This window comes from Bos indicus x Bos taurus, chromosome 12 (genome assembly GCF_003369695.1).
Source record: "Bos indicus x Bos taurus breed Angus x Brahman F1 hybrid chromosome 12, Bos_hybrid_MaternalHap_v2.0, whole genome shotgun sequence".
Taxonomy (NCBI): domain Eukaryota; kingdom Metazoa; phylum Chordata; class Mammalia; order Artiodactyla; family Bovidae; genus Bos; species Bos indicus x Bos taurus.
The window spans coordinates 27731990-27744606 of NC_040087.1; the positions used below are offsets into that span (position 1 = coordinate 27731990).

The 12617-nt window shown below is 44.3% G+C and overlaps 1 protein-coding gene across 8 annotated transcripts in view; it reads left to right on the forward strand.

The window, feature by feature from the left end:
• Positions 1 to 12617, forward strand: part of STARD13 (StAR related lipid transfer domain containing 13) — a 227960-nt gene that overhangs the window by 204923 nt on the left and 10420 nt on the right. For 5 of the 8 annotated variants that reach the window (XM_027557443.1, XM_027557442.1, XM_027557444.1 and 2 more), the window contains exons 7-8: positions 986 to 1145; positions 8913 to 9111. In XM_027557443.1, coding sequence (XP_027413244.1) covers positions 986 to 1145; positions 8913 to 9111 — 359 coding nt within the window. Of the gene's footprint in view, positions 1 to 928; positions 1146 to 8912; positions 9112 to 12617 lie in introns of all 8 variants that reach the window. The other 3 variants (XM_027557441.1, XM_027557440.1, XM_027557438.1) reach the window with 1 other exon arrangement.

The window sequence follows — 12617 nt, forward strand, 5'->3', positions numbered from 1 at the left end:
TTCCTCAGTGTCCACCCCTGGGCTGCCAAAGCCTGGATGAGATGTAGCCTACAGGAAGCATTACTTTATTTGTAGCTCTCTGTCAGTTTCCAGGGAAGGCAGTCAGGCTCCAAGTAAAGAGTGATTAGTTGTGAACAGAGACATTAAAAATAAACTTGCCATAAAGTAATTCTGGCAGTTTGCAAAGAAAACATCTGTTTCTTGTACCTCCTGGCCCAATGCAGAGCTCCACGCTTAGAGCATTGCTTCATTCTGAGAGCACTGAACTCTTCAAATACAGTTCCGCTCTTATTTCATTGGCTAATAAAAACAAGACTATGCAGTAAACCTTTGGAATAAGGAACTCACAAAAGCATATGTTGGAACTTGAATGTGGACCGATTTTAGACAATTTGATGGATTTGGAAAAACGTAAGATGTGCTGCTGATTGTCATATGTTATATATTATGCACAAAGAAGAATCGGCAGTTTATATTTTATAAAATATAATAAGTAAGTTATAAATTGTGTGGTCAAATCAACATATGCTTGTGCATTAAAATTTTCTTTAAAAAGTACAACTGGTTCTAGAAAAGTAAGGGAAGATATTAACATAATATTTTATCTTCTCTTCTTTCTCCCCCAACCCCAACCAAATTTCTTCTTTCTGATGTAGTTTTTAATTTTGTTTTGTTTTGTCTTATTGGGGACTTTAAAGTGTTTATCATTTAAGAAGTGTGTCCGTCACAGTTAAACTGGAATGTCAAGCACTTAGAAGCAGGGCCATAAATCCATTCTGCTAATGTGAATCACCCTGTTTAACAGTTAGAGGCACAGGGCACAGACAGTCCTTCCAATGTAATGTGAATAATCAAGGGAGAAATGTTGAATTCCCCGGCGCCTGTCAGATGTTCCAACAAAAGCTTGGCTTCCCTCTTGCTTTCACAGCCTCTCCCCGCAGTGTGCTCCACGAGGCGTGCATGACCTGGTTTCTGTGAATTCTAGGGCAGTTCCAAAGTTCATGAAGAGGATGAAAGTTCCTGATTATCGAGACAAGGCGGTCTTTGGCGTTCCCCTCATCGTTCACGTCCAGAGAACTGGGCAGCCCCTGCCACAGAGCATCCAGCAAGCGCTGAGGTATCTACGCAGCAACTGCCTCGATCAGGTAGGGTCATCAGCCCCAGGCACAGGCCAGGCAGCACAGAGCACCAGCCAGATCAGATCTGTCCAGGGTCAGACAAGACATGCGCCTCCGAAAGAAAAGGCACTGTCATCTTTAGAGGTCACTGTTTAATTTGACCAAGTGACATCCTCATCAAGCCATGCGAGGATGTTTCCTCACTGGCAACTTGAAGGACACCCTGGAGTGACTGCAGAAAGCTAACACTGATCATTTGTACCTGTGATGGCTAATTTGTGTTCCCCGGAAACTGGGAGTAAAGCTATCTACTGCATTTCCTTTTAATTACGGTCTCAATGCCACCACTGATTTCATAGCATTCTTTTATCCCTGTTTGTTTTTAAACTAGAATTAGGTGTTTATATCTCCCTTTATTAGTTTTTTTTTGAAGCAGCACCATAACTGTTTATATTTTTAAATTTATTTATATATTTTTTAAATGTGCAAGTAAAACATGAAAATAATATCAGCTAAGTTAAATGTCCCTTCATCTTGTGGAGTTGATTAAAAAGCTCAAGCTGAACAAAATTTTTGGAGACCATTTTCCGTCTCCAGGACTGTGGGGGCCGCCTCAATGGTGGACAATGAATGGCCCAGAGTGCAACCTAGTCTATGATTAACCAGGCCAGGCTTTTGCTCCTCCTAATTAATACTCATTAGTTTCTCTATTAGACATTCTGTCCAAAATAAAAGCCATGTTTCTGCTTGATCAATTGCAACCTTGAGTATTGAGGGTATTTTCAGGTAACTATTCTATAATGGCTTCTATTCATCTTACTCTTTAATACCATGTGAAGAATCTGTGCCAACCTAAGGTTATTTGCACTTTTCATTGATTTACCCTTGGCCTTAAGCTAAGTAGACAGGAATGAGCTAAGCCACCCGAACTCATGAACTGATGTCGTCTCCACCCCAGTGCTGAGATCATACTTAGAATCAGGATGGTCTCTTGATGAATCAAATAGCAGTTTTCAGTGGAAAAGAACAGGAGTAACTTCTTCATTCAGTGCCATCACTGATTGAACTCAATGCCTCATGCCCTTTTCCCTTCCCACTCTTAATTCAGATAATACGCACATCTACATTTTTGCATATTTGGATGTCACAGTGGAGGTAAACGTGGTTGCTGTTACCGTTGCGGTGGTGATGGCTGCTTTGTTGAGAAATGGCCTGGATGGCTTGCCTGTTATTTCGCAGAAAGAAAAGCAACAGACCACTTGTCTAAAACCAACAGCACTCATCTTTGGCAGATGCCCCAACATTAATTGATTTGTGAGTAACATCCCGATGGAGCAATCCAATGAAGCTGATAGTTAAGCGTTAGATTTTTTTTTTTTTTTTTTAATTTTAGAACTTTAACCAAAGGCACACATTAATCAAAAGTAGAAGGTCTATGGGTATTTTACTGAGAAAAATTTTTGGAGAGGTGGGCTCAAACATTTGCCAATACCCTGGGAATTCCCTGGTGGCTCAGATGGGAAAGAGTCTGCCTGCAATGGGTGCGGGAGACCCAGGTTCAATTCTGGGGTCGGGAAGATCCCCTGGAGAAGAAAATGGCTTCCCACTCCAGTACTCTTGCCTGGAAAATCCCATGGCCAGAGGAGCCTGGCAGGCTAGAGTCCACGGGGTCGCAAAGAGCCGGAAACAACTGAGCAACTCCACTTTCACTCTAGTTAATCTCTTGCAGTCCTGAAAGCACTGCCACCATGCCCTTCAGCTCAGGACTTTGAAGCTTCAACTGTACTTTTATTGGACTATTAGTATAGCAACCCACTCCAGTGTTCTTGCCTGGAGAATCCCAGGAATTGGGGGAGCCTGGTGGGCTGCCGTCTATGGGGTTGCAGAGTCAGACACGACTGAAGTGACTTAGCAGCAGTAGCAGCAGCAGTATAGACCCAGGATTGTGTTTTGTGGAGAGTTGCCTGCTATTCAGACACGTTTTTCCAAACTTCTCAATTTTCATAAAGGTATATAAGACCCATCTCCCCTCTTGGCTGATTCTCTTCGAGTCTTTGGCTCTAATGCTTATCAGCAAATGTTCTATTAAGAGAAAACAGGGTTTGTTCTGGAATGCTTAAAGCAAATGCTGCAGTTCATCTACACTCTTCACTCAATAACTGTAACCTTTCCTAAGTGCCCAGCATGTTTCAGGGATATTAGGTATCCTGTGCTCACTGCCTCATTCAATCCCATATCACCCAGGGCTAGCCCCCATGTGTCAATGGTGGAGCCAACATTTGCTTGAAAATCTATCTCCAGGGTCCAAGTTTTTAACAAATGCATTTCACTACCACCCGTTAGAATTGTTTGTCCCCAGTGATTTTGGGGTGATGCCACCTCTGGCATTGAGGGACACTTTGAGAAGTGGCCCTAAACAGCTCACTGATGGATTCAGTGTCAGGATTGTGCTGATGGTGTTATTCATTGTGTCATGTGGTGTCTTTTCTGTAAGAACCAAAGAATTTTTCTTCCTCAGCCCCCAGCACCTGAAAGCATTGTTATTTTGGGGATAACTGACCTGTCTATATTAGGTACACCAGGCTCATTCAGCTGGATATGTTTTCCTCTCTACATTGGCTGCGAGAATTATTGAAACCAAATGCACATTCTGCCTGTAGTTAATATATGTAACATGGGGGCATGCGTGAATTTTGTGTGTGAACCTCATTCCTACTTCCTGCTCTCCTTTTCTGTCTTTATTTTCCTATTGCTCTGATGGTCTCATCTATGATCCTTAATTTATAGATCACTATAAGTCACTTTGAATTCTTTTCCTATACAAGACTGGCTACACATGTGTTGTAATATCACCACTCCACTCACTGCATAGTCTTTATGTAGAACGGAAACCAGTCCTGCCCTCTGTAGACTCTGAATAAACGTGTATCACCAGCACTGCTGCTGTTATTGATGCCAGTCTCCTGTTTGAAGCAAAAGTCATTCAAATGGAGAGAAGGAAAGTGGCGCCAAATCCCCATCAACCCCTGCTCCCTGGCTTATGCTTATTCCCTGTCTCTGTTTCAGGCCTGTAACTATTTTCTGTCTTTCTTTTTTAATCTGGACAAACACTACCCTGAAAAACAGTATGCTGGCAAAGCTTTATAAGAAAAAGGCTCATTTCGTGGACGTGGATACTGACTGTAAATGTAAACACAATGACCAAGTCAGCCCTTCTCTTGTCTCCGTCCAAAGAAAGAATCTGTCAGATGCCAAAGGGACTTTCGCCTTAGCCAGTCCCTCCCTTAGGAAGCACTCAGTGCTGGCAAGGACCCCCTACCTTCATCAGCAAAGAGTGTGGGGGGCACACAGAGGGCCCCCTCTGGTCCCTGCAAAGAAGGCAGGCAGTAACAGTAAGAAATGAGGGGAAAGCAGAGAAACATAATAAGAAAACCAGGCTCAGGAGGAAGACTATCCTAGAGATTTAAGAGCCAACTCAAGCAAATAAAAGCCAGTGAATCCGAAAACAAAGAGAGACCAAAGAACAAGGAAGGAGAACCCGCCAGATAAGTGTTCTTCCTTCACCAATGGCACCTCCTCTGAATCGAAGACTCAGGTCTACTCAGGATCCTGAGACCCCAGCCCCACGACTGTGCAGGACCAAAGGGTCTAAGATGCCCTTCCTCTGAAGCACGCTGACCGACTTCTCTGCTGCTCCTTTTACGTGGTCCCCTCCAACCACCTTCTCGGGCTGTCCCAAGGCTCAGCCTCTCACCCCAGACAGGGAGGCTCCCTCCCTGCTCCACTCCTTCCCCTCAGGCTAAGCATTCTTCTCAAACAGGAGGTTGTCACAAAGGACTGAAGACAGCCAGACAGAGGCCTGAAACAGGGCCGCCTACATCCCCAACTACAGAACATCTTCTTCGTGCTGAAACACAGTGTATCCATTTTCACCTGAGCAGTTGGCTGGAGATGAAATAAGGATGTTTACCTTCTATTATGAATCATTGCAGACATGGCAGTGTGTGAAAGGAGCAGGCTCTGTTGGCTGAGCTTTTATTTCTGCCCTAAATCAGCTACACAGAAGGGTAGATGATACCCAAGTTATACCCAGCTCCTGATGAGTATGGAGTCATGGCAGTGAGTGGCCAAACCTGCAAGGCTCCACATAAGAACCCGCTACATACTGCTCTCAGGCATCTTTCTCTCTCTGGATAAAACCAACCTTTCTTCATTAGTGGCGCACATCCCTAAAGAAGAGGAAACACAAGTCCTGATAAACATCATTAAGTGCTGAAAGGATTAGCATAAGCAGGATGCCAAGTAGGAGATTTAACATTATTTAGATGAAACTTGAATTCTAATGCAGCACTCATGCCCACGCTCTCCTTCTAATGGAGTAGCAAGTTTTAAAAGCCCAATTATGCTGTGAAGACACTTCATACTCAGCACAAGTGTCCTCCACCTGCTGCCTACCTAACATCATAAAATGAGATGTTCCTGGGTCTGTCTTTTTAAATTACACGTTGAGTCCTTGCTTTTCAAAGCTGAGTGTTTAGGTGGAAGACCAAAGAGAGAGGACAGTAAAACCAGACCAGAGGGACACTCATCACTCATCCTTTTACCCTGAAAATGAAGATGACGTGCAAGAGAGAAGCTTATGAAATGGGTTTTGCATTGCTGACCACTACTCTTCCCTATTAAGAGAGGATGTTGGAGCCATACTTTCTGGTACATGAGAGCAGGCCCTGCTGTGTAATTTGTGGAGTCTTGTGCAAAATGAAAAGTGCATAGAGATTACAAAGAATTTCAAAATGGCAACCACAGAGCATTAAACTAAAGGTGCATCCACATGTGACTACCCAGGTCACCGGGCCGCCAGCGACAGACACAGAAGCGAATGAAAGACATTTCATACTTCTTGGGTCTTCTTCATAATGAAGCTGAAGGGCCTGGGGTCGCCTCCCATCGGCCACAATGACCATGGTGTCCCTAGAAGAAACGCATTTTCAGTGGTTTCTTTGGTCCTCCACTTTTTACTTACAAAAAGAAATTAGTCAGAAATGTGCATTTTATCGCAGCTGTGAAAGCTTTTTGAAGAGGAAGTGATGGTTGGCAATCCTGGGAACCCCTAGCCCTGGCTGCTCTACGATGATGGATAAGAAAAGCTCTTCCCTCTGGTCCCAGAAAAAGCTTCTACTTACCTCACCAGGAAGTTTTCCATTGCAGGAACCTGTAGCCCTGCCCCCAAATGGCTTAAACAATAGAAAATTCCCATGGTCACATAACAACAAGGCAGGTAGTAGGGCACTTGTTCCATCAGCTCAGTGCCATTTTTTATGACAGGGGCCCTTCCCATCTGCCTCTTCTGCCATCCTCAGTACTCCATCTGGAATCTGATTTCAGACCACCTTTACTTTTATTAGACTTAGAAAAAAAAAATTCCTTTGGCGCTTCCAACAGAAGCACCCAAAATCCACAGAACCCACAGATATTTCCCACATCCCCTGGAAGATAAGGGTGGGATGGGAAGGTTACTGTCAGAATTTGAGTCTGAACAAATAAATACCTGACAACCCTCTGGACATCCTGTGAGATCTGAAGTCAGAACAAGCAGCACAGACCCGGCGGCTGGAGAGCTCCAGACACGTCTCAAATCGTTGAAATAACAGTATCTGCTGAAACTAGAAAGAAACTTGGAGACAGAACAGTACAAAGAAAGCATCCCTGGGATGTGTGTGTACCTGCACCTCACGTGCACCAGAATCCACGCCGGCGAGGCACAGAGGGGAATGAGGAACCTGGTCCCGCCACGTACACACACACACACACACACACACACACACACACACACTCACTCACACACACACACACACACACACACACACACACACACAGTTGTCAGCATTATTCTTTTTATAGAACACGATCAGTATTTCTCCACCGTCAAAAACAATAATAACAGGAATTCTTGGATGGAATACTCCCAACTCACAGGAGGAGCCCTGTTTGTGAATCACGCTAAGGAATTCACCTCCGGGGCACTTGGCTTCTGAGAACTCCCGTGTATCACGGCCCTGAGGCCCGGTCCTGGGCCTCCTTCCAGAATTAGAGATGTAAACACACTGAGGCCGGGTCTCACTCCCGATAATCACTTATCTGACACCTTGAACTTTTCTTTTGACAGTACATGCTTTCTTCTCTTGCCTTTTGATGAAATTTGGAGTAGTCGCCAGAGGAAGAGAAATGTTCTTTAGATTCTTCTTGGCAACGTTTGTGCATTTTCTAGGCATTCCAAACCTTAAGAATCAAAAAGAAAGTGATTAATGTTTTAAATGACACTCCGCCTGAATATCCAATTCTGTGAAATTGGGGTGGTAAGCCTCAGAATGCAGAGAAAGATTACTAAGGATTCTGTCTTTATTGCCACAAAAAGTAGTGGTGTATAATTTCCCCTGTGTTCCGTGCCTCTGACGTATACAAAACCCTGAGTATTCCCCAACTGCTTGGAATTCTTCCCTTGCTGTTACTGCAGTTCGAAAGAGTGAGGGCTGCTCTCCATTTATAGCAGCAACTGAGAGAGCTCTCCTCAGACGCCGGAGCTTGGGTCGAGGCCGGCCTGGCACACGGAGCAGCCAGGGAGGCGTGACTCTCCAGAGCAGGAGAAGAGCAGCCAGCATTGACTCCCGGTCCGGCCACTGCCCACCTCTCTGACCGCTGGGAGCGTGGAAGCGGGCCAAGTAGGGAGCCCTTGGGGAGTGAGAAGAGTGCAGATGGAGGGTTGAAGAACTGGTTTTGAGAAACTCAGTGCCCTGCAGGCATTTAAAAATAACAGACATACTAATGCACTGTAAGCCTGGGCTCCCAGAGAAGCTCAGTTCTTTTGGGGTGGCGGCAGATCCACTCGAGGGGAGCCTACAGCATAACCTGGAAACCACTGCAGGACCCTGCATCCCCACAGGGCTCTGCTCCCCCTTGCTCATCCCTGTTGGGGCATCATCCCCATGGTGCCCTACTGCTCCATTTATTTGTCAAGCAGAGGAGTGTAAGTGCTTAAAAATAAAAAAGGCATAAGACAATGTCTTGAAGTCTGAAGAAAAGCCACTCAGGAATCATTCTCACCAGAGCCATAACTTACATACCTAACAACTCACCAGCTAGAGTAGTAGGTGCATCATACGAGAAACCTATGTCACAAGGATTCTGGAGAAGGAAAAGCATAGAAGTAAGACTTTTCAATCAAAATACATGCTTATGATATTATTTTGTTTCATGAACACATTCCCAATAAACCTTTCCCTCAAAGGGGCATTGGATATGGTTGCTTATCTGGTATCTATCAAACCTTCCATTGACGGAACTTTTTCAAAACCCCTACTAAAGTGCACACAACCAGAGGACAGGGAATTTTGTCTGGTCTGCTCACTGATGACTCCAAGAAGTTATAAGTATGCCTGATACATAATGGGTATTTAATCACTACTTGTTAACTAAATACAATACAATAAAACAATAATGACATCGGTGGTGTTTTAAGACTTGACAGGTTACAAAGCACAATCACATCTATTTTCTCCGAAGCCCTGTAAGATGGGGTACTATTATTATTTTCATTTTGTGGGAGAGGAAGTCAATGTTCTGCTACTGCCCAGAGTAGCTAAATTAGTAATTTACAATTGACTAGTTTGGCCACAATTCCAGCTTACCAAGTCCTGGTCCCACTGCCTTCCCATCACCCCCCAGGTGCTTGCCGTAGGAAGAAAATATCTGGGGCCAAAGGCAGCCTCACTGACACATCCCTGTGGCTTGTTTCAGGTGGGTCTTTTTCGAAAATCAGGTGTGAAATCTCGAATCCATGCCTTACGTCAAATGAATGAGAACTTCCCTGAGAACGTCAGCTATGAGGACCAGTCCGCTTACGACGTGGCGGACATGGTGAAGCAGTTCTTCCGAGACCTTCCCGAGCCTCTTTTCACCAACAAGCTCAGTGAGACCTTCCTCCACATCTACCAGTGTAAGTGGTACAGTGCTCAAACTGTTCTAAAGCACATCCATTCACCTAAAAAAAAAAAAGTACACAGATTGAATTTTAATCGTACAGGTAATACATGCATGCGTGCTAAGTTGCCTCAGTTGTAGCTGACTCTCTGCAGCCCTTTGGATTGTAGCCCACCAGGCACCTCTGTCCATGGGATTCTCCAGGCAAAAATACTGGAGTTGGTTGCCATGCCCTTCTCTAGGGGATCTCCCACCCAGGAATCGAACCCACACGTCCTGTGGCCCCTGCATTGCAGGCAGACTCTTTACCACTGAGCCACCAGGGAAACCCTACACGCAATGCATGAAGTATATAAAAGTTACAGGAGTAAACTTTGTTCACACTTTGATATGAAAATCTCCAGGCTGTATTTTATGCATTTGAAAATACTTTTTGACATAAAAACCTTCCTTCTCTCAATAGGGGTTTGTGTAAGATATATTAAAAAAAAAAACTAACTTTCAATGTAATTTTAATAAACTTAAAATGAAAAGGGACACAATAGAATTTATTTTACATACAGGTGTTTTTAAAAAGAAAGCATTTCCTTGGTATATATGAAATCCAGATGTGTTAAAATGACTAGAAATCAAGGGAAAATTGTATTTTAATACCATGCATTTTAACTGGTGATAAGTAAGCAAAGCAAAGCAAGGCTTAAGCTTAATTCAACTAATTTATATTTTCACTTAGAACTTTTTAAGTGATGTGAAGTTGATAATGCTCAGTGAAGCCCATATAATTAATAATTAAAAATAGCAATTATTGATTTAAAGGCACACCCTGCTAAAGGTAGTTGCTAAGGGCAGAAATGAACACGTGGCTTTTTCCCAGCAGTACTGTTATGTTTACACAGCATCCGCATGGGCTTCCTTTCAGGACTCCCCAAGGACACTCAGGTCCCACCGTCAGTTTTCCGTATCCTCCATTGGGCATCCGAGGATTCAGACAACTTTAGGTCATAAACACAGTACAGGATTCACAGTTCATTGAATCTGCAAATTCAAGACCCAAGTATAGGAAGAGCTGACTATGTATTTATCAGGAAAAAGCACTTGCCTTTTAAGTGAACCTGTGCAGGTCAAACCATGTTGTTCAAGGGTCAGCGATAAGTATTTAATGGTCCAAGTCTCAATTCTTCAGGAAAAAAACACTCAGCCTGTGGACTTTCAAGTTTTTAGCAACATATGCATGAAATAGACCTTGACGTGAAATTGATCCAACTCGAAGAGGATTCCTGCTTACTGAGAATTCTGTACTAAATGTATTTTAGGAGTTTGCAATCAAAAAGGATTATAACAAGTACCACTTGTCAAAACAGGATAAAGTAGTGACCCACTAAATAAATATTATCTTGTCAAAATGAGTAGGTTAAGTTAGTGATACAGGTTGCTGGAGCCTAAATACAGGGAATTCATGTTTCTGCCGTAAGAGGTTGAGCTGTGTTTTTTCAGTAAAACCTCCCTTATGGTTTGGAAGTAGCATATATGAGCCTTTACATGAAATCGGTTCTTGGGTTATGGTTGACATCAGTCTAAGGTTAAAGCCAGATTATTTCCAAGAGATAAACGCTTTCAGCTCTTTGTGAGACGCACAAGCAAAAAAAAAAAAAAAGATCAAAGCAGGGTTTATTTTAGCTGAGCAGACATTTACTGAGTTCAGCTTGTGTTCAGGGCACTGTGCTGAGCACTGCAGAGAACATGGATGAGTAAGACTTAACTCTGCTCTTAGGCATCTTACAACTTAGGGAGACAAGACATACATAGATAACTGTAATACAGCAAAACTGGAGACATTCCATGATAAGTTACAAAAAGCACCCAATGGGGTTGAGAAGAGGAATAAGGACTTGATGGAGAGGTGACAACTCAAGGTTGAGATACACAAGGAGCACGTGCTGAGTGAAGCAAACAGCACATGTGTCAGGCGATTATAGGATTTCCGTCTGGCTTGCAGAAGGGTAACTGTCCAGTGAAGCATCAAATGACTCCAAAAGTTAGACTGAGGCCTGTACCCAGGAAGGGCACTGAACATTAGAGCAAAGGGCTTATATTTGGTTCATTAATCACTGGAGAACCTCTGGGCGTTGTTGAAAGAGATGACCAGTTACAATGCTCTCAGCTATAAACACAGGATCCAACAAACAGTTGTTTAAACAACAAAGACATCATGTAATCGCACAAGACAGAAAATCTGGAGTTGAGTAATTCCAGAGTTGGTTAACTCAGGGACACCATGGCTGAAGTACGCCTCTCTTGGTTATCCCCTTACGGTCACAATAGGACGGCCACAACTTCACATTATCATGTCTTCCCAAAATCACATCCAAAGGCAAGAGGTCAGCAGAAGGGGTCTCCTCAGGCATGTGTCTCCTTCTGTCAGGGAGATAAATTTACAGGAGCGCCTACCGAACATTTATCTTGGTCCCACAGGCCAGAAAGTATACATTTTTCTCCCCTAGATCAATCACTGGAGAGAAGAACGGGGTTACCATTTTTGGTTTGGGCCAGTGTGGGTCAGAGGGAAGGGCCCAACCTCCCTGAGCACAATACAGCCCAAACCTGAACAGAACATGGCCTTTCTTAGAGAAGAAAGAGAGAGCAAGTATATCCCAGGCAGCCAAGCTTGTGCTGCAGGGCCAGTGTCCATCAGAACTGCTTATTTGACCCATGAATCCAGAAGTGGTGAACAGGAGCTACCGGACAGGACAAGAATGGAGGGTCAGGTAGCCAGCACATTGACTGAGGCTCTGAGTTACCTGTGGTGACTTCTAGTAGCCAGACTAGAAATAACAACGTTCCAGGATAGACTCTGGTGTCAAGAGTTTTCCAATGTCTGTGGGGAAGAGGCCACTTCTCCCAGGTGGCTCAGACGGTAAAGAATCTGCCTACTAATGCAGGAGACACGGATTTGATCCCTGGGTGGGGAAGATCCCTTGGAGGAGGATATGGCAACCCATTCCCAGTATTCTTGCCTGGGAAATCCAAGGACAGAGGAGCCTGGTGGGCTGCAGTCCGTGGGGTCAGGAAGAGTAGGACACGACTAAGCTATTATCACTTCACACTTCTTAACTCAAGTGAGCTCCTGATGGTGTCTTTCACAGTGAGGGGAATAAGGCAGTGAGTCAGTCCTAAAAGCGGAAAAGGCAATGGCACCCCACTCCAGTACTCTTGCCTGGAAAATCCCATGGACGGAGGAGCCTGGTAGGCTGTAGTCCATGGGGTCACTAAGAGTCAGACACGACTGAGCGACTTCACTTTCCCTTTTCACTTTCATGCATTGGAGAAGGAAATGGCAACCCACTCCAGTGTTCTTGCCTGGAGAATCCCAGGGCCGGGGGAGCCTGGTGGGCTGCCTGCCATCTATGGGGTCACACAGAGTCAGACACAACTGAAGCGACTTAGCAGCAGCAGCAACAGTCCTAAAAGATCACTGATAGACACAGCCAGGGGGCAGCAAAATGCAGCACGGAGCACCCATTT